The sequence below is a fragment of the Anguilla rostrata genome, chromosome 10, assembly GCF_018555375.3.
Source record: "Anguilla rostrata isolate EN2019 chromosome 10, ASM1855537v3, whole genome shotgun sequence".
Lineage (NCBI taxonomy): Eukaryota > Metazoa > Chordata > Actinopteri > Anguilliformes > Anguillidae > Anguilla > Anguilla rostrata.
Window position 1 is genome coordinate 41932426 of NC_057942.1, and position 20480 is coordinate 41952905.

The following is a 20480-nucleotide window of genomic DNA, read 5'->3' on the forward strand; positions in this document are numbered from 1 at the left end:
CTGTCTCTGATTGCAGTCATTGGGAAATGAGCTCCCTAACTGACATCTTTGATTCTGAATCATGATGTGGTGCAGATGACGGTTAAGATGAGGGTTTTGCGTTATCTTAACTCTGTTATTTTGGCATCAGCTATTAAGGATCTTATAAAGTACATTAAATAGTTTTTTTTAAAAGAGTTGGCAGGCTCAGAAATGCTGGGTCTTCTAATTACCCTTACAAAGACACTCAGTGCACTCAATAGATCAATCTCCATTGTAGTTAGGGTTTTTTTTTTTAGTCCTATATTTCAATTTCCGCAGAGTTAGCGGAACGTCCTGTTTACACCGGAAGCTACGTCAACGGAAGTGTTTTCAAACTCAAAGATGGCGGAAGAGGAGAATTCACTTGCCGAGTTTGAAGAAATTGACTTTCTCAAAGACAGGCATGTACGTTTTTTTCAGAGATGCCTTCAAGTACTACCGGAGCGATATTCCTCCTTGGAGACCAGCAGGTAAATAGCCTCGTAGCTTATGCACATAGTTGACTTGACAGTTCAGCTGGCTCTGATGTGTCCGCTGACCCCCAGTGCTGCACCCTTCCAAAATACGCGACGATACCACTCGCTAGATGTTTGCGCAAGTACAAGCGCTTTACGATTGTAAAATATTGTAAAATAACTTTAAAGATGTTCGGGTTTTTGCCCGGAAATTTTTCACCTTGTATGTTTTGTTGCTAGTTGCTCGCTAGCTTTCTATTCAATGGGCTTTCTCGCAATCATAGGGAGAATATCGGATATCCTTACCTCTCGTCCTGTCCACTAAGTTACTTGTTATTTGTTGTATTTAGCTACCTAGGTATCTAGATAAACCTTTCATTATTTTTGGAAAGCCTAAGTTAGACGCCCAGTTGTTTTACAAGCTGAAAATTGCGGTTTACTAGCGAGCTGTTAAAACACGGCATTTCTCCCAGAGGACGTCAACGACTATTTGATTACCATTAGCTATTGCTAACCATACAAATTAAAGAAAATAAGTAGTAGCTAGTGCTTATTCATTGTAATCTTTGTTAAACTAACATTAGTTATGGCGGATAGATTTTTTGTTTTCCTAATAGAGAGATGACGAATGTCTTGTGCTGGGAACGAATATATGGGTTTAATTTAGTAGTTGTTACTGTTTGAGCCAATTAGTGATTTCTTTTTATTAATGAATAAATGGATCCATTATCTGCGGTGGGATAATAGGCAGACCATTCCCCTATGTACCACAAAGCTGTGCATTTCGTGTCATTGTATTTGTAATATATCAATTAGAAGGAAGCAAGGACTTGGGTTAACTGTCAAAAAGATCTGTAATTATGTTTGTCCTAGAGTAAGTATAACTTTGAGCATCCAGTCAGTTCGCAGGCAACCATGTGTGCTGACGTTATTGTTTATGTAACGATTAGCATGTGCTGAAAAGACACATTCACGATGCCTGCATTTTGTTGTTGGTATTGACTTTGCCCTACCATTTTTTTCAGGTTGACCATAGTGTTTTTTGCTCTGTCTGGTCTGGATGTTCTCGATGCCCTGGATGTTGTAGACAAGCCCAGTCTGATTGAGTGGATTTACTCGCTACAGGTCCTTCCCACGGAAGACCGTAAGTGTCTGACGCCTTTCGCCTGTCTCCGCGAGTTGGCTCTTCCCACCTCACCGGAAATGCAAGATTTGCTGATACTTACAAGATTTTTTTCTGTGTAGTCTCTGATAATTCATTTTAATTTTGTAAAGAAATATATTTCCCTGATTTTATTGCATACAAAAAAAACCATTGAGTTAGAAAACAATTGGACAATGTTTTCCCTCAGTATTTGTTGTCTGGCATCTAAGGTAGTACTTTACACAGTAGAGCTTTTTTGTGATAAGTGATGGATATTTTGAGAAGCTGGTGGTATTTTTTTTTAAATGAATGAGGTTCTCGTGTTCTATAAATAAGTGGCCTATAATTACGTGGAGTATTCTTAAATTCTTATCAGCAAATGTAGGAAGTCTGTCTGAACATGAGTCTGCATTTTCTTGTTTTCTGTCACTAGAGTGCCTTGTGTCAAGCATTTTGAGATGGTACAAATTAAAAATGTTTGATAATGCATACATTTTGGTGGAATAATTGATTGATGGATGGATTTAAATTATGGACATTGGTCATGGCAGCAGACAGTTCCAAATAAAACCAAACAGAAGTGTTTCCTTAACCATTAGGAAAATTACCTGGCTGAATGAAAGTGTCTCTGATTGCCATTTTGATGCATTATATGAAATATTAAAATGTTAGGAACTGGTTTTGAGATAACAGGATTATTGTGTTAAACCTTCCTTCTGTTTGGTGGGGTTCGGCCTGCTTTAATCTGATGCAATACCTTCTGTGAAAGCCAGGGGGCAGTCTTATCATTGGACCAAACAGAAAAAGCATTGCCTCAGTACAGAGACAGAGAATATTCTTTATGACAGTTTGGTTGCTAAAACAAGGCGCTGACTGCACTATAATTGTAAAGATCCCATCACACCTATTGCAGAGAGTAGGAGGTCCCCTGGTGTTTTGGCAAAGTCCCAATTTGGCTGTTTCAGTCCGGGCTTCCCACAGCTGTTGTTGTTGAGGTGCGATTCCCCTTCTCTGTTAGGCACATTTTAACAGCTTTCAGAGGTGTTATGGAAATGCACTACATTATTATAATTCATGCAAATTATACTTTCATTTATATCATTTTCCTTTTGGCTTTTTACCTTTCAAATTCCATCTCCACTCAAAAAACTAAGTCTTTCAGCTCCTTTCTGTGTGGAAAGCCAAGGGTGTCCTTTTAGTTAAATGTGCTCATTTCTCAAGGGTAGGCGATCGCTATATAATCGCTATAACATTATACTTTCGTCAATCGCACATTTTTTGCGAGGCGTGTAAAAATAGCGAACGGCGAGGGCGGTGCGCGAAGACCCACCGCCATTTTTTCACGCCTTTTCCCCCCCACTCTCAGCGCTCCATGTGACCTCCAGCTGAGAGCCATTTCTGTTCTGTCCTTGGATAATTCGCACCCTAGCCACGCCCCTATACTGACCTTGTCCAAGGCTGGACGTGATTCAGCATAGCCTCCTGGACCAACCCACAACCCCCCCCACAAAATAACATGTTCTGTCACTCCAACGTAGAGGTGACAGTCACAGATATAAAATGAATGGCTACAGACAGGCTTTGCTTTGGGGGGTGTGTTATATATTATCATCACACACCAGCCAATCACAGGAGACATGCATGTCTGTTGATGTTCTTGGCTGTGGATAACTGATACTTGACGAGAATTGTACCTTAATCGAACCTGTGTTCTGTAGTAATTCCAGTGGCCTTCGGTAGCTGGGAACTTCATCTCTCCCTGTTCTCTTTGTAACACTGAATGATACTCTGCAGTCCTCCATGCTTTCATTTCAAGATGGAAGGTGTGATGTAATGATAAAGAAACTTTGCCACAAGGGGGCAGCATTTACATTTGCCAAAGCGCTCAGCTGTATCCCTCTGAAAAGTTTGATTGCTTCATTTTTTTCAGCTGCTCAGGTAACATGAAAGCATTTGTGGCAAATCACATACAGTAACCCTGTGTATGCACCTGCCTGGCATATAGTTTCATATTCATGAGTCTATGTCACACATATTTGACTAGGTTGCCTGTGTACACTTTGAAGATTGACACCTGCCTCCACAATAGTGAAGCCTCACTGAAGCTAGTGATGATTGCAGTTATTTTTCATTATAATAATAGTGAACTGTTCTAATCTTGGTAACAAACAGCTGGGAAGTGTTTACAGTACTAGAGCTATTGATGTATAGAAATCCTGAAATAAATAGCAATCACAATATTTTGTGTGTATGAAAATATACACAGTGTATACACAGTATCTCTCTCTTATACACACACACACACGCACACACACACTGCTGACATCGTGAGTCAACAGTTAATCCACAACCATTGCACTCCCCATTAAATTTCATACCCACAGTGAGATAAGGGTCTCTCTTGGAAACGGCAGAACTGGACAGCCGTGATTGTCACTGTACTCACCGCGGGGGTTACCCCATTTCAAAAAAGTTTCCGTTGCTCCGTTTTGCGCTTCAAATGCACCAAATTCGATTTTCAGCTCTGCTCTTTTGCATTGGGAAACAGCATTAAAGATGCTGTAGCTTAAAGTAAGTGCTTACTCTGCCTCAAGGTGCTGGAGATAAGGCGGTGGCAGTGAATTCAAAATTTCTGGTCTAGCAGCAGGCAAACAAAACGGGCAGCTTCATGGCTTCTGAGGATAAGGCGAGAGGTTTAGCATCCGCAGACCGCGGGGCCTCCCCAAACTCTCAGCCACACACACACACACACACACACACACACACACACACACACACACACACGCACACACACACACACACACACACACACGCATACCACCACACACACCAGCACACACACACACATACACTCACACACCACACATCACTCACCACACACGCACAGCACACACCACACACCACACAACACTCACACACACACACACACACACACACACACACACACACACACGGTACCCATCAAAACCTTGAGTGCACTAAAGCATTTTGCATTAGTGTGAATCGGTTACTCAGTCACTGCCAGAGTCCGTTAAACACAGGGTCTGGTACAGATATCTATCTATGAGGCATTATATCTAAAATATTGAACTGTCCTCTCTCATTAGTGTGAGTGAAAAATGTACCTGTCCAGCCTTAGTGTATGAGTCCAGCTTGTCATTATATACCTTGAGTATTCCATTTTATTATCAGTATGGATTCAAATCATCACATACACTCACTCCGCAAGCACTAAGTATATATGTATGTATGTATGTGTGTGTGTATATTTCTAACATTGCTTTTTGTTTCCCGTCAGAATCGAACCTTGGGCGATGTGGGTTCCGAGGGTCATCTCATTTAGGAGTTCCATACAACTCCTCTAAGGTATTGCTGTCCTGTCTTCACACAAGAGCCCATCTCAACATTTCCTTTGTCTCCTAACCACTGCATCCTTATAACCACAGGCATCATTTCAATATATAATTTGTCTTAAACAAGAGGGAACATTTTAAATTTGTTAAACAGCAACAGTGCTGTGCTCACTGGAGACCAGTACTGTTCATAACAAATTGAGTTACAGATTTACAGGAACTTTTAGTTGTGCTTTGATTTACTTTTACTTAGTTGCTTCTCTTTCAGATTTGCTTTTATTGGTTTTACGGACAGCCTTGCTACAAATTTGCCACCCAAAATGAATGAAATTGCCTGTTTTTACTGTGATGTCATTTTATCGGATCTGTTCTGTTTTTTGGTCTGGTGTGAACAGAAGTGTTTTTGTTTCACATTCACTCACTTTTTCCCAGTGGAGAGAAGAATCTATTGTACTCTTATTTTCCATTCCCGATGTCTTCCCTAGCCGGGTTCTCGTCTCAGTGACCCTAGTCTGATGTCAGTGGACCTTTTGTTCAATTTAGTTGCTTCCCTGTTCAATGCTGTGATGTTTCTGCTTTTCCTTTGAACAAAATGGGGTCTCTGATACTTTCTGTCTCATCGTACAAAATGATGTAAAAGTTAGTCATGGGAAATAATTTTCCATGCAATAGTGAGAGCAGCAATACTAAAATATATAATTTACTGAAATAGCGGCATTGAGATCAGTGCTTAGTAGAAAATAACTATATTGCGAGAAATAATTCAGTTTATATTTGGTACTTTATGTGCCTTGTTGAAATTATTTTAATGTGGTGAAGAGTCATATAAATGTCTGTAAAATGGCCAGCAGTTCAATGTTTGCTCTTGTCTTTAATACTAGTAGAGTATGAAATACGTGTCATAACTCATTATGGGATGAGTATGGGCAACTTCTTCAGTTTACTGTTTTTATCTGTTATTTTACGCTGCAAAAAACAAGTCTTCTCGCAAGTAGAAAATATTAGCTTGTGTAAAGTTACTGTTTTGCTTGACTAGTGAAAGTTTCCTACTCCATTGGCAAATGTTTAAACAAGTCAAACTGTCTCATCTCATCAGCAATATTTTTGTCTTGGTTAGTAAAAAAGTAATAGAAGTAAGATTTTAAGTCTATACATAGGACTAAAATACTTGCTGAGGTCGGCATTATTTTTTAGTTTTTTGCCATGTAGTTGGTTACCGAAGGTCAGAGGTCGTATCGCTAGCGATGCTAAGTCTTTGTTTCTCGGCCCCAGGGCCCTGGAACAGCGCACCCATATGACAGCGGTCACATAGCCATGACCTACACCGGCCTGGCCTGCCTGATCATCCTGGGCGACGACCTGGGCAGGGTCAACAAGGAGGCCTGTCTGGCCGGCCTGAAGGCCCTGCAGCTGGAGGACGGCAGGTAGGGGGCGCCCTCGAGCACACAACAACAGCGTATCCCTGAAATAACATGGGATGAAGAAGAGCGAATGGAGTAATGAGGCACGCTTGTGTCGTGCCACTGCCCCTCCCCCACTCTTACACATCCCCTACGAACAGAGCAGTTTGCCCTGGGGCCAAATTAGGTCATCGGTTTTCTGTGCTGTAAACATTTTGCACGAAGTGGCCGTTTTTGGCCACAGGAACAGCTTTCCCCTTCAGGGGATGATTCATTCGGAGCGCAAACAAATCTTCAAACGAGTGCCTTTTTTTTCCAGAACCTTCTGAACAAAAGCATTGTTTCTTAGTCCACCGCTAGTAGTTTGAGGTCCTGATCCAAACTTCAGAGCGTTTAGAAGGCAGGGATAGCAGTCCACGCAGGCAGGGCCCGTTGAAATAACGGGTTACGACAGCTTGACCTGTCCTTTAGTGCTCCAGTTTGCATTTCTATATATATGTGTTCTATTTGTGAGCTGTACACGGGATGAGTCAGAAAGGGAAGCACTGTTTTCAAAGGTTATGTGAAGATGTTTTCCTAGTAACAGCGAAAAACACTCCAGTGCTAGAGATTTGCATATTATAATTTTGGTTCTCGCTCATGCTGATTGTTTAATTAACAAATTTGTTAGTTTACAGCATAAGCAGCAGGGCTCTATGCTAACGGTTTCCCAAGGAGCACATGTGCTCCGAAGTTGAAAAATTTAGGAGCGCACGAATGCATCTCAATTAATAGATGTTCTCCTAAATTATTTCCCAGTTAGTACACATGAATTTTCAGGAGCAAATGCTCCTAAAATGTGAGCACTGCAAATCCCGGCACAGATTATAAATTAAGATGCGGACCATTTTGTGGTTAAATAATTTACCTGATTTTGGCAACGCTGAAACTTGGAATCAGTGTGTTTCTATTTAGTAAAGTTATTTGCTGCAAGAGGTGAAATCTTTTGAATCAAAACAACTTCTGGTATGCTGCCATTGTGGCAGATTGTCAGATTAATGTTTAATGTTTACCTGTATATGTGCGCACAGTTCACTTTAGGTACAGTTAGATGCTAAAGTATTGGGGCAACTGTGGTTGTTTGTCTTGACTCATTTTATGGCATTGTTGTGTGTTATAGTCCAAAAAAAAACACATGAAATAAATGCAGACGTTGTGAATTTTGCCTCCTAGTCATCGTTTGATTTGAAAATACAAATTTGATTCGAATAGAGGACTCAATTTTCCCAATACTTTTGCATTTAACTGTATGTTGTTACGACCATAGCAATATTGAAATGACTCATTTAATGATGGGATGATGAATCCTTTATAGATGATGTCAGAGAGGGGTGGAGGAGGTAAAGTTCTGTCTCTGCGATGTTGGCGGGGGAAGGGAGGGTGATTCCTCTTTCCGTCTCCTCTCTCTGTTTTCAGTTTCTACGCGGTGCCGGAGGGAAGTGAGAACGACATGCGCTTTGTGTACTGCGCCTCCTGCATCTGCTACATGCTGGACGACTGGTCGGGCATGGACGTGAAGAGAGCCATCGACTACATCCGCCGGAGCATGGTGAGACTGGGCACCGCGCAGCCGCGCGTTTGAGCTCAGCCTCCGTTTGAGTTCAGCCTCCGTTTGAGTTCAGCCTCCGTTTGAGTTCAGCCTTCGTTTGAGTTCAGCCTCTGTTGGAGTTCAGCCTCGCGTTGGAGTTTAGTGTGTCTCTGTTACACACGTGTTGTTATCCCTTCTGCTCACACCCCATTCCCTCTGAGCTGCTGTGAGCTGGATAGCGTGTTCAGGCAGGTGCTCAGGCAGGTGCTCGATGTCCATAAACTCTCTGAGGAATTTCGAATGCTAGTCCAGGCCTGGGCAGTTCTGGTCCTGGAGGGCCGGTGTACCTGCAGGTTTTTGTTTCCACCAGTCACCCTGGCTAAATGAGCTAACTGGCCGTGCACATCAACACTGGTTCCCTCGTAGATTAGATCACAGCAAAAGGTTTTAGATTAGGGACATGAGGGCAGTCTTTGGCTGTCATTCATGTGCTTATCAATACATGTAGCTAAAATGCATCCCTTTGTGTGAACGCACTCAAATGCAGTGTGCTGAAGGCTCTTTAGATGGTTATTCAGTGCTTGCTTAAGTGCACACTTATCCCTGGTGGCTTACCGTTTGTATTTTTTCACCCTTAAGTGCCACACCTCACCAAAACCCTGTTTGCTGAAGCAGCTCCGGTTGAGTACTTTACAGAAGCAAACGATCGCTGTGACCCACCCAAGACTCAAACTTAAACCCCGGATCAGCAGGCCAGCCCCCCCCGACCACTAATACATCCAGTAAAACCTGACTGAGGTTCTTTGGTGGGGAAATGAGAGCATCGCAACGCAAATCTTACAGTACACAACATAAGCAAGAACCAACACCAATCGGCTTCTTTTTGTAAACTCAGCTACATTACAGCTGGCTGATGATGTCATAATGCCTATTAGATTAAACCACGTGTTCAAGACCATCAGCAATGCTGCTGTGCTTAAGTTGTGATTCACGCCTATAAACGGGCCACTTCAGTATATTGCCCATGTGACCTTGTCAGGGTTTGTAGAGATACTGTATGTAGGGTGCTGCATGTGTGCTCACTGGGCTAACACAATGGTAAAATATGGGTTTTTGGGCAACCAAACAGAACACTGGCTAGACCGGTATTCCTGCCAGGCTGTTAATATTACCCAAGATTGATGACGTCAAAAACTGCTTCACCGACCTACAGTTATTAGTCATTAGAAATGACAGGAGAAAAAATCGAATAAAGGTGAGATTGTGACGCGGTGTCATGTTCAAGCAGGTCCAGGAAAGAGAGCAGTTCTGGCCGATAACGTAAAGATTTTTCCCTTCAGGCTTGCTCTCAGAGCAGCTCCAGCGATGATGCTAATTCCGTATGGCGTTGTGGTTCTTATTTAGGCGGGGCGCGTGTCTGTTCCTCTTCAGCGGGGAGCGGAAAGTGGATGGGGGGGGGGGCGGGGGGGGCGGAGGAGGGAGACGGCGCTGTGTGCTTTCTGCCGTAATGCGCTCCAGCGGAGCTCGTCCTTGGGAGGCCGCTGCAGTTTGATTAGATTTGCCCGGGACGTCCCGACCGGAGCGGCGAGAGGCGGAGGGGCTCGTTATCCCTCTCCGCTGCACGTAAAGGGTCATAGCACAGAGGAAAAATTATTCAAATTCGAAAGATGATTTGATTTGGGGGGAGGGGCATGGGGAGGTCGGGCAGGGGGGTCAGGTCAGTGTTATTGATTCAAATTCAGGCTATCTTATTGTTCAGTGATGAATTGTAGCATACGCTGGTGGAGGACGTACTAAAACATCTCCCTGTACTACACACAAACACACTCATGCACACACGCACAAACCCACACATGCACATACACACAGACACACACACACACATATAGAGACACCCACACAGGGCCCCCCCCCCCCACACACACACACACACACAGACTAAGCAGGATTGCATCAGCATTCCTCCCCACTAAGTGCGTTGCATGGGAATGCAGACACGGGGGGGGGGGGGCGGGGGGCTTGGTGTTGTGTTCCCCGTCACAACTCCTAATCCCGCAGCAGATTACGTAATCCACTCCCTGGGCCTCCCGTGTTGCAGTGGATTACGGGACGCTGGTGAGTCCCTCTCTGACTCACCCCCCCGTGAGGCGACCCGACGGAAAGGTCCCGGCAGAGCTGCCCCGATTACTCTCAGGCCTCTATAAATAAGCGCCGTGATCCTGTCAGGAAGGCCCCACGGGGCCTGTAATCTCCTTACCCATTCGCCTTCCGCCGGATTTTCGGCGGGGTCGTAACTCGCGGCGGTTGGGTAACGGTCGCGTCCCTCTCGGGGCGGTTCTGCGAATCCGGGTTTGGCGCAGTGGCTCGTTGGGCGGTTTCCGGACCGCCTGGCTTCAGGGTGCGGGGTGTAACCGGTGTGGGGTGTAACCGACCCGCTCTTCCTGGGCGAAGGCTCGGCAGTGGTGTAGACGGCTAGTTCCCTGCGACACGGCGCACGTCAGCGTCTGAGAACACGCGGTGTGCTAAAGAGCAGCGGCAGGCCGCGGCCGTTCGCTGGCCGTCGCCACGGAGATTACGAGTCCAAATTGAGGCTTCGAGGCAGCCCTTCTGTTCGGATTCGGTGTGGATGGCTGGGCACACAGCTGGCGTTGCCACGGCACCTGCATGTCCCACCCCAGGGTAGTCTGTATCCCGAGTCTGAATATTGGTCAAACACATAATAAATTTACATATTCTACCAAGTCACCCATCTCATGTGATTTTATGGTGTACAATCCCTCATTGGTTCCTCTTTCAGGATTATGTGAGGGTGTTTTTCAAGTGGGTTGCTAACGGTTTCTGTTTTCCTTTCTTGCAGTCGTATGACAACGGCATTGGTCAGGGAGCTGGGCTGGAGTCACATGGTGAGTACGGAAGACTCCATCTCACTTTTAACCCTTTAAGGTTCTAGAGCACAAATAAGAGATTAGAATGTTCTGAACCCAACATTCTAATGCTGATGTCACAGTCACTGCTGGTCACTGAAAGCAGGGGAGTTCTAGATTGTAGATAGGCACTCTAAATGTTTGAACGGAAACATGGGGCTTAATGTGCAGGAGTCTTATTCTTACCAATTTACTAATAACTCTCAGTCTTCGTACGTTGAACTTTTGGGGGACAGACAATATGTTTTCCCAGCAGGGAAACGGTTTATGGTTTACGGTTAAACTACCCAGGCTTTCGATAGGAATGCATGTTACTTTGTGCAAAGAGACAGCCGTGGGCATAACAGATGACACATTCTCAGAGCTAATTCACAGCACGTAAATCGAGTCCTGGATTATACCCGGAGTGCTGGTCATTCCTGTTGCTGTTCTTTTGTCCGGACTCTATAAATCACAGGGTATTATGTTTCAGAAGATTACCACTCCTGCAGGTAATCTGTTTGGATGTGTGCCTTATGTTTGTTTTGATTCCTGAAAAGGTTCTTCTTCCAAAAAATGCTGTAACTTTGATATCCCTTTATCACATCCTGTTCCAAAATTCTCTTCTTTTTTTTTATTCCAACCTTTCTAAATACAAGGAATATAACAGCCAATTCCGGGGAGACTCCATGTGGATTAATAAATTCTCGGCACATTGTGGAAGGCATTTCAACATAGGCTTTTCACACTCATTCTAGGGAAAAAAATGTTTAAATTATGTCCCATGTTTGCCCAGGAAAATGATTTTTTTGGGGGGGGGGGGGGTACACACCACACACACACACACACACACAACACCGCACGGCTCTGTGACCACCAGACGCTCCCCTGGTGTGTGTGGCCTCCACAGGACTGCCTCGGTGGCAGATTTACTGGCTTTCTAGCACATTCTCTCTGAAATGACCCCCTCCTCGGGAGGGTTTCGATGGGCAGGCTCTACCGTGGCGCTGGGGGGGGGTGTTGGCGGGGGCACAGGGTCATGCTTGGTGGTCTGGGCGTCGTTGGGCTGTCGCTAAGGCCGCCCGTCTCCGTCGCTAAGGCCGTCTCTGTCTCCCTCTCTCCCGCAGGGGGCTCCACCTTCTGCGCGGTGGCCTCGCTGTGCCTGATGGGAAAGCTGCAGGAGATGTTCTCGGAGAAGGAGCTGAACCGGATTCGCCGCTGGTGCATCATGCGCCAGCAGACCGGCTTCCACGGCCGCCCCAACAAGCCCGTCGACACCTGCTACTCCTTCTGGGTGGGGGCCACCCTCGAGGTACCCCTGCCCCCCGCCCCAAACCGCCCCAAACCACCCCAAACCGCCTTACCCTCTCTTCAGGTTCACGCGATCGTCTCAGGTTCGCGGGAGGGTGTGCTCTTCAGTAAATCAGAGTTAGACTTCTATTACTGTGACACGCCGACTTGTTAAACGCACTTGATCGCAGGTAATTGCAGGTTAGCGTTGACAACTGGCACGCTGGCACAAAAAAAAGCAGCAGCTAATGTGTTATTTCCCACTGGAGGGAGACGTGTTGGATGGAGGAACAAAAAGCACCTGAAACTCATGCAGCTGCTCTGAACTTCACTGACAATGTTAACTTCAAATTAAATGGCAGTTATAAAAACATTGCTATGCACTATATTCTTAAGCGCATGGGTGGTGTGTGTATATATTAACTGAAGTTAAAAGCTGGTTTTTACTGTGAAACCCTTGGGATTGTTGCGCAATGGTGTAAGCCTCAGCAACAGGTTCTGATTTAAGGGTTGTTTAAGACTTTGCTTACACATTTTTAACATTCATACAGTTGCAAAGAAAGGTGTCGTTGTTTTTGCGGTTATGTTGTTTTTGGCTCCTCGTTCAGTGCCAACCCAAGCTGTGCTTCAGACTCATAACTGTGCCCACAGTGTGCCCACAAACATGCCCACAGTGTGCCCACAAACATGCCCACAGTGTGCCCACAAACATGCCCACAGTGTGCCCACATCCATGGTGTCTGTGCACGAACCAGCCGTCGTGTCAGTGCACAAACATGCCATGGTGTCTGTGCACAAACATGCCATCATGTCTGCACGAACATGCCATTGTGTCTGTACACAAACATCCCATCTTGTCTGTGCACAAACATGCCATGGTGTCTGTGCACCCTGTCCTGTGTCCGACCCGCTCCACGTTCGGTTTCGGGCTGATGTGTTGACTGAGGCTCTCTCCTGCTGTCCCAGCTGCTGGATGTCTTCCAGTACACTAACTTTGAGAAGAACCGCCGCTACATCCTGTCCACGCAGGACCGCTTGGTCGGCGGATTCGCCAAGTGGCCGGACAGCCACCCAGGTAAGGTTACGCGCCGCGCCGCGCTCCAGGGGCGGTTTCGTCCGCCCGGGTTCCGCCATTGTCAACCCGAAACCGCGCCGTAACCCACACCCCCGAACGGGGCCCATATTTAATTCATACGCCCATTGTGCAGAGCGGACCCCGAGGACACCGGAGACGAACCCGGGTTCGGTTTCCCCGCCCCGTTTGTTGTGTCGTGCGCCTCTGTCCCATTTGAAAGAGAGGGGCTGTGAGGACCGCTGAGCTGTTTTTCCATCGCGCTGAACGGCTGTTTTCTTTTCCGACTGTCGCACTGAATTCAGTTCAGTTAAGATCCGAGGAGACGCCGAACGTCAACAGCCGATTGGTCCGGACGCCGGCGTCTTTCCTCAAGGAGTTCTCAAAAAGGAGCGAGGATCGGTCGCCCCTCGCGATCGCTCTGATTCCGCTGGTGTCGGCTTGTTCTTCTCAATCCATTACCCCCCTTTCATTATAATTCAGTTTAGTGCACATGCTCAGAGGCTGAAAGCCTTTCAAGACCCCCCCCCCCCCGGGAGTTGGACTGACAGAGACGGGTCACTATACATTATTAATGACTCCTTAAAGGGGTACTCCACAAAAAAGAAAAATGAAAATTTTTGTTTTGTTTCAGGCGAAATAGTTGACCCTTTCTCTCGCACTCTCAATCGATTCCCATGAGTCCAGAATGTACTGCGTTGTGAGAGAGCCGAGCGGGTATAATTTAGCCGAGAAGCGTCTGTCGGTCAGGGTCCTAAGTGAAGTACCCGAAGGCCAGAAGCCAATTTGGCTGCGGTTTTGCTCGGAATCGATCGCTCTGAAACGCTGGCCTGGTCGTTCAGGGCTTCTGCTGCCAGCGTCTCCTTCGATTTACTGAGACGAAGAAAGAAGATTCTGGAAACCTGAAGGGCTGAAGGGCACTCCTAGGCCTCGAAACATTCAGGGTGCGATTCGATTTTGCAGTACCAGGTGTTAATTCAAAATGAGAGTCATTTATACTGTGAGAAAGATATTTTTCCCTCCAGTGAAGTGTCCACTAAATATTTATTTGTTTAATGTTGGTCAAGGTGACGCTGCAAATTTCCATGAATAATTTTAAAGGTCTGTAACACCATGTTTATATACAGGTACCGCTCCTGAGGCGATGTTGCAGCAGTCAAATATTAGTGATCTATCACGTACCCAGGTCCATATTAAGCATAGAGCTTATGACATGTCAGGCCTTTCTGACTGAGTTCCCTCAGTAAAATGGCTGAAGGTGTCATGGTGAACACACACGTGTGAACACGGCTCAGAACTGTCCCAGCCCAGTGCCGTCGCCTCGTCCCGGTCGATGTCTAAAATCTGCCAGAAGCAGGTGCTTCTCCGTGGCGCTCGCCCTGACCTAGTTTCTCTCTCCCTTGCCCCCCCCCCCCCCGCCTCACCCCGCCCCCCCGCGTCCGCTCCAGACGCGCTCCACGCCTACTTCGGGATCTGCGGCCTGTCCCTGCTCGGCGAGTCCAGCCTGCGGAAAGTGCACCCAGCCCTGAACGTCAGCCAGAGGGCCTTCGAGTACCTGCAGCGGCTGCAGCGGACGTGGAGGGAGAGCTGCACATGACGGCTCGCCCCCCCCCACCCCCTCAGCACCACCACCTCCACCGCCGTCGCCTACAAGCCATGAGAACCCCTCCTCTCCCCCCACACCTTCCAAACCTTCCCCCTTTCTCTCTGACCTTAGCAATAGATATACGTTAGCAGTTAGCCTGTGCAGGAGTTTTGAGTCTCTCTGAAACAAGGGGAATATAATTAATAAATGATCTCTTGTGGGGCGGGGCGGGGGTGGTGGGGGGTCTTCAATAATTGAAAAGAAACTGGCGGACTAGACTGTGCCCCGGGAAAGGCTGCCGCTCTTTAGCTTCATGGGGAGGAGAGTCTCTCCCAGCTTCTGCTTTGTTTCCTTTGAAAAGCCTTCACTTTTTATTATTCCTCTCTTAGGAAGGTGGTCTTCGAACAAAAAGCAAAGCGGACGTCCCCGGTCGTTTGAGTCACGGTCACGCGCTCAAATTTTATTTCCTAGAGTTTTGTTCGAGTCCGTTTTTCATACTTCTGTTTGCCTTGAATTTAACACAATTCTCCTTTTGTTAAAAAGTGTCTGTGCAAAAAAAACAAAAAAAAAAAAACGTATGTTGCTTTTACCAATTTAACTTCTCTCGCGTTTGTTCAAAATGAGTTTGGAAGCGGAAAAAAAGCGAATCGGGGGAGTAGCGGCTGCGGAACTGAGAGGCTAGCGCGCGTTTCGTGGCAGCTCGGCTCGTGTCGCGAGACCGGCCGAAACGGCGATATGCCGGATCCGCTTACTGGACAACGTGCCTCGGTCAGAAAACACTGCGCGCGCACACGAGTCTCGGGACTGGCCTGTGTCGCTGCAGATCGGCCTTAATTAAAAATGAATGTTTGCTTTGTGTACGTACCGCTACACAAGGCACTGTCAAACGGAATAATGTGCGTCTGATGTCAGTTAGTCCATGTAAAGTGTAAATTTAGAACGACTACGTTACATGAATTAATGTTTATATATTTTATCTATAGAAATAATAAAGTGGATGTGACAACTCTAATTGCGGATATGCTCGATTTCCTGTTCTGTTGCCGGTGAAATTTTCATATTTGAAATGCAGTGTTTTTGGCCACGGAATCGAATCGAAATAACAGACAGTACAGAGCTGGTAGTGCATAGTATCTCTAACGTTTGTTTATCTCTACAGTTGGGGCCCCTAGAATTATGGTAGTGTGAATGGATTATGTATATTTTAACACACAAATTCCCTGTACCTAACAATCAAGTCCGTATCTGCAGGAATACATCACTGTTGGGTTTCCTGAAGGTTTTTTTTTATCTCCTTTATTACATTTGTTTGAGTTCAGTAAAACATGTTGGTTTACTCGTCTCATATGCAAAACGGAAAAAAAAGAATTTGACTACCCGAACAAGAGCCACATTTACAATGAGTCAATCACACGACAACGTTTCATGAAATTGTTTACTATGCTAACATTAAATTGGTAAAGTACCCTGTACTTGCTGTGATGTACCTCATTCATTTATGAGCTTCGGTAAGGAAGTAACTTCATGGTTATGAATTTTATTTGTCATTGCATTTGTATGTGGGAAATATTCTGCGTGTAATAAATGTTAGTTATTTTGGCGCAAAAATCGGCAGTGTTTGGACTTGAGTTTCTTTATGGTCATTTACTTCTTTTCCCGCGCTGACTGTGAAGGTGATGTTCATGTGTCCGTTTCCTGCTCTAGACTACAGAGAAACAGAGAAGAAAATGCACAAAGTTGCCTGGTCTGCTTGCGGTCTGTTTCTCATTGCACTCTCCTCGGTCAGTCTGGGACATTGCAGACGAGCGTTCGGTCCTCCAAATCCACGGTTCCCAAAACACTGGACCGGAGCCAGTCCCCTAGCAACATGGCCGCCATTCCCCTGCAACTACAGTTGGTCATGATGAAATGCACAATGTTGTTGTGTTGTCCTGGCGATGTGTGGCGGTCCCCGAGACTTTGCCGATCCACAGGCTGAATAGGTTTGTGTGCCGCTGCTCTGAGGTGTGGCGATCCGTTGGAAGTGGCTACAGGATTCGAAACCTATTTTGTCAGGCACACAACAAAAGGTATATTCCACAATGTTTAAATTGGGTTTGCAATATGTCCATGTTCAATTTAACTTTAAGGTTTTTCAGGAGTACGCTAAGATTACACGTTTAATGTGATTGTGTTGGCCTGAATGTTTAAGTGCCACTCTGGCACAGTTTGTTTTTGTACGCTAATTACTTGTAAAACTTTGAATGTTTAAAACCGGAGTGCATCTGGGTTACACTGTCGTGCCCCGGGACTGAAGCTCGGACCAGGAAATGGCAGGCGAGAGCACCCAAACGAGTCCTACAGTCGGCCCCAGAACAGCAAGCCCGAAAAAAAAACAGCAGCCTTTCCGGCCTGAATGATCTCACTAATGCCTCACAGTGCAGGCAGATCCCTACTCTGTAACAGCCCCTTAGTCTCACTCTGCCAGTTATCCTGTACGGAACTATCTGGGCAGCTGGTACCTCTGAGGCCTGCTGGGTAATCATGCCATCAGCCCTGCCACCGCGCGCCCTACTTTTGCCATCTGGCTGAAGCTGGGCAGGTGCTGGGCTTGGTCATTACTTGGGAGACCTGGGGGAAATTAAATTGCTGCTGGAAGTGGTGTTTTGGCCAGTAGGGGGCACTTGTCCCTCCAAACTGGTTGAAATGCAATGGCCCGGTGCAGTGGGCGAGGGATGAGAGGCCATCTTCTGCCTGGATAACATGTTTTAGCCTACTGAGATCCTGACTCAGCAGGGTCATTAATGTTCCCATGGCGCTTAATGTGAAGAGCAGGACGTTCCCTGGTGCCCTGTCAAAATACCAAAGGTGACTCTGACTGTCACCCGTGACCACAATATCACCCCCCGGTCTAACTGGCTCAGGGACGCCCCCCCACCTCAGCTGAAGGGTGTGGCCTGCATGTGTGTTCTGAAGCGGAATGCCAGCGTGCCTCGCCCAGGTGAGTGCTACTTGTGCCGGGTGGTCGAGGTCTATTATCCCTCCTTCGCTGTAAAAAAATGTTTAGAGGAAAGGTGCTACATGAATGCAGGCCGTTATAATCATTCCATTATAACGATTCGTCTTTCCATTCTCGCAGTGACATCACTCCAGAACACAAGAACAATCACACAGATTGTGCAGCACCATTTGCCCACTATAATATTCGCTATTTTTCTTGTACAAACGTGTAAATAAGGTGCTGTAAGGTCATCGTGCATGGCATGCGGCCCATAAATATCGGAGGGAGCGTTGTTTGCGACGCAGGCCTTCAGTTAGGCTACGTGTTGTTGTTTTTTCTTGTCTCCTCCACGATAAAATGGAAGCGACGAAATTAAATCCGCGTGGAGATGCCATCTGGTGACGCCATGACTGGAACAAGTGTCAGAGCTGGCTCGTGTGTGCGCGACATAATCTCTCCCGCTAAAATCCCTTCACCAGGCTACAGGAATTCTGATTTGTTGCTGAAAGCAACAGGGGGAAAGGGTGGGAGGCGGGCGTGGTTTCTTTCATGGAATTTGATTTTGCTTTGTAATGTAAGATAAATAAATGCTCATTTGACTTAATTCCATTTACAAAAATGGGCTAGCGGTATGTTGCAGTATGAAATGTACGATTATGAGACGCATTTATTTAGCCTTAAATAAAAAAGACGGTCAATGTCCTTTAAATTCTCATTCAAAGTAATTTTACACCATGTGAATTAATCTACGTATTGCACTTTAAGATAGCAACAAGCTGGTTTGCTGTGCGTTACCGAGTCCGTAGCCTAGTATATGCATTTCAGAAAATTAAATGCAGGCCTATAGGCTACAATTCAGTGTTCTGTGTCGATTATTTGCCTCAAAACACCTCTAATGCTGATAGACTATATATAAAATAAGACATAAATCGCCTTTATCCCACAAAATGCAAAAAATACATATATTCATTGTGCTGTGTCATGCATTTAAACGATACCTACCCTTTTAGTGAAAATGAATAAATTGGGTGTAATTTCTCGGGGATGATTCTTTCTGTACTATTGTAACGTTTTCGTTCGAGATAAAAATCCAGTACTGGGCGAACGGCGAAGTTCACGCCCATGTATGGCAGTGAGGGCGGGGTTTGACTCTCAATGATGAATCATTTAATCAAATTTTCTCCTCGCGCAGCAGGTACAGTTTTCCGTTGGGCATGGTCTGTGGTCCACCCAGAATATAATGGTGCGGGCACTTGGGTTTATGTGACATCCCCTATGCACGCGTGCCATTGATCGAGATACCCTTGCAAGGCGAATGAAGGAGTGGCGGAGAGCATCTGATTTATGAGCTACTGCTTATTTGATTTGTCAGCGCCTTATACATTTACGCTTCATTTTTAAAGATGTCTGATTCGGAGGACATGACAGAGTTTGGGTCTATAGTTGAGCGGATTACAAAGGGCGAGGTAAGTGTGCATCAGTTGTGATTTCATTCATAGTTTTGACGGGCTATTCTCAGCTGTATCTAAACAGAGATGCTCTAGTAACCGTGCCGTTGGCAGGCAACATGTACAGTTACTAAGGCGACTGGTTGCAACATCTAAAACCTGGCTCTTATTCATAAGTAGAATGTTTCATTTCAGGTGTTATGAATGGTTAGGGCATTTACGGTGCAGTGTTGGCTATTTGATATTTAAAATGCGTACGCGACGTTTTTGGGGGGACAGTGCAGCGTTTTCTCAACACTCGATCTTTAAAAAACAAAACCCGGATTTGATGCTTTGTAATTCAGCAATGGGTGTTGTCTGTAGGCTACATTAATCTGAGAACGTGTCCGTTTACTTCAAATAACAGAAATGCTGCTATTGTCATTGAATAATTTGTCGGGGTTTGTCTATATACGTTTCTTATTAACAACATAGGCTACATTGCGTAAAAACAACACTGTTGCTATTTCTGTAATGGTTGTAAAGAACAGTTTATTCTGTGGATGCTGAAACAGTGTGTCAAACGAGGCTGTAACTGATAGGCTATGTTGGTGCAGGTGTTGGGCCCACGGGTGAAAGTGATGTACAATCAGCGGCTCATGGGAATAAGTTAGCCGGAAACATGTTCGCCTCTAAGCAAATTGCTCCTTCAAAAGGAAACAGTCCCTTTGCGGCTTGCGCCGCGCTATCACAATGGCGATCCTAAGACCTTCTTGTGTTTATGATTATGTATTTTATCAGTTTTCCAGTTGTACGAATTTCATTGCAGGCAGGGAGACATACGCTTCAGTTAACGGATATTCCCGTTAGGAAGTACTCACGTTAATTCAAACACTCCAGTTAAAGCATTTTTTTTCCTATAGTGTGACGTATCCTGACGTCGTCCGCATAGTGGGTCAGTGTTTCTTGAAAACATATGACACCTGTCTGGCAAGTTCCACAGTTCACTTTTCCAATGAAGATTTAATTGAGTGATCTGATTACAAATGAATCTCATCCGCGGTACATACACCGGTAAACGCAGTTAAGACATTTTTTGTACCCTGAACTCCACGAAGAAATTTAAGTATTATAAAATGTCACTGAAAATTGAAACGCCATTTCTTTATTTGAGCTTTTGTAAGCTTAGCTCATGCTCATTGAAATCACAATTTACCCTCATCTAGTGGTTGCTTTTGGTATGGCATGATAATGAACTGTATCCAATTGCAGAATGAATGTTT

General features: G+C 45.6%; 2 protein-coding genes across 2 annotated transcripts in view; both read left to right on the plus strand.

The window, feature by feature from the left end:
- The first annotated feature begins 294 nt into the window (after positions 1-294).
- pggt1b (protein geranylgeranyltransferase type I, beta subunit) lies at positions 295-16398 on the plus strand. Its single transcript, XM_064297264.1, has 9 exons — positions 295-491; positions 1502-1620; positions 4919-4986; positions 6246-6397; positions 7829-7961; positions 10798-10843; positions 11971-12155; positions 13100-13208; positions 14654-16398. The coding sequence occupies exons 1-9, from the start codon at positions 364-366 to the stop codon at positions 14800-14802; spliced, it is 1089 nt and encodes a 362-aa protein (XP_064153334.1). The 5' UTR covers positions 295-363; the 3' UTR covers positions 14803-16398.
- A 2572-nt stretch (positions 16399-18970) lies between these two features.
- The window catches only part of trim36 (tripartite motif containing 36), a 28494-nt gene continuing 26984 nt past the window's right edge, over positions 18971-20480 (plus strand). The window contains exon 1 of the mRNA XM_064297265.1: positions 18971-19236. Within this exon, the coding sequence (XP_064153335.1) occupies positions 19174-19236 (63 nt within the window). The 5' untranslated portion in view covers positions 18971-19173. The remainder of the gene's footprint in view (positions 19237-20480) is intronic.

Excerpts from the sequence above, each read along its gene's own strand:
- pggt1b (XM_064297264.1), top strand. The coding sequence starts at position 364 with ATGGCGGAAGAGGAGAATTCACTTGCCGAGTTTGAAGAAATTGACTTT. Across the intron at positions 492-1,501 it reads TCCTCCTTGGAGACCAGCAG|GTTGACCATAGTGTTTTTTG; the intron begins GTAAATAGCCTC and ends CATTTTTTTCAG. Across the intron at positions 7,962-10,797 it reads ACTACATCCGCCGGAGCATG|TCGTATGACAACGGCATTGG; the intron begins GTGAGACTGGGC and ends CCTTTCTTGCAG.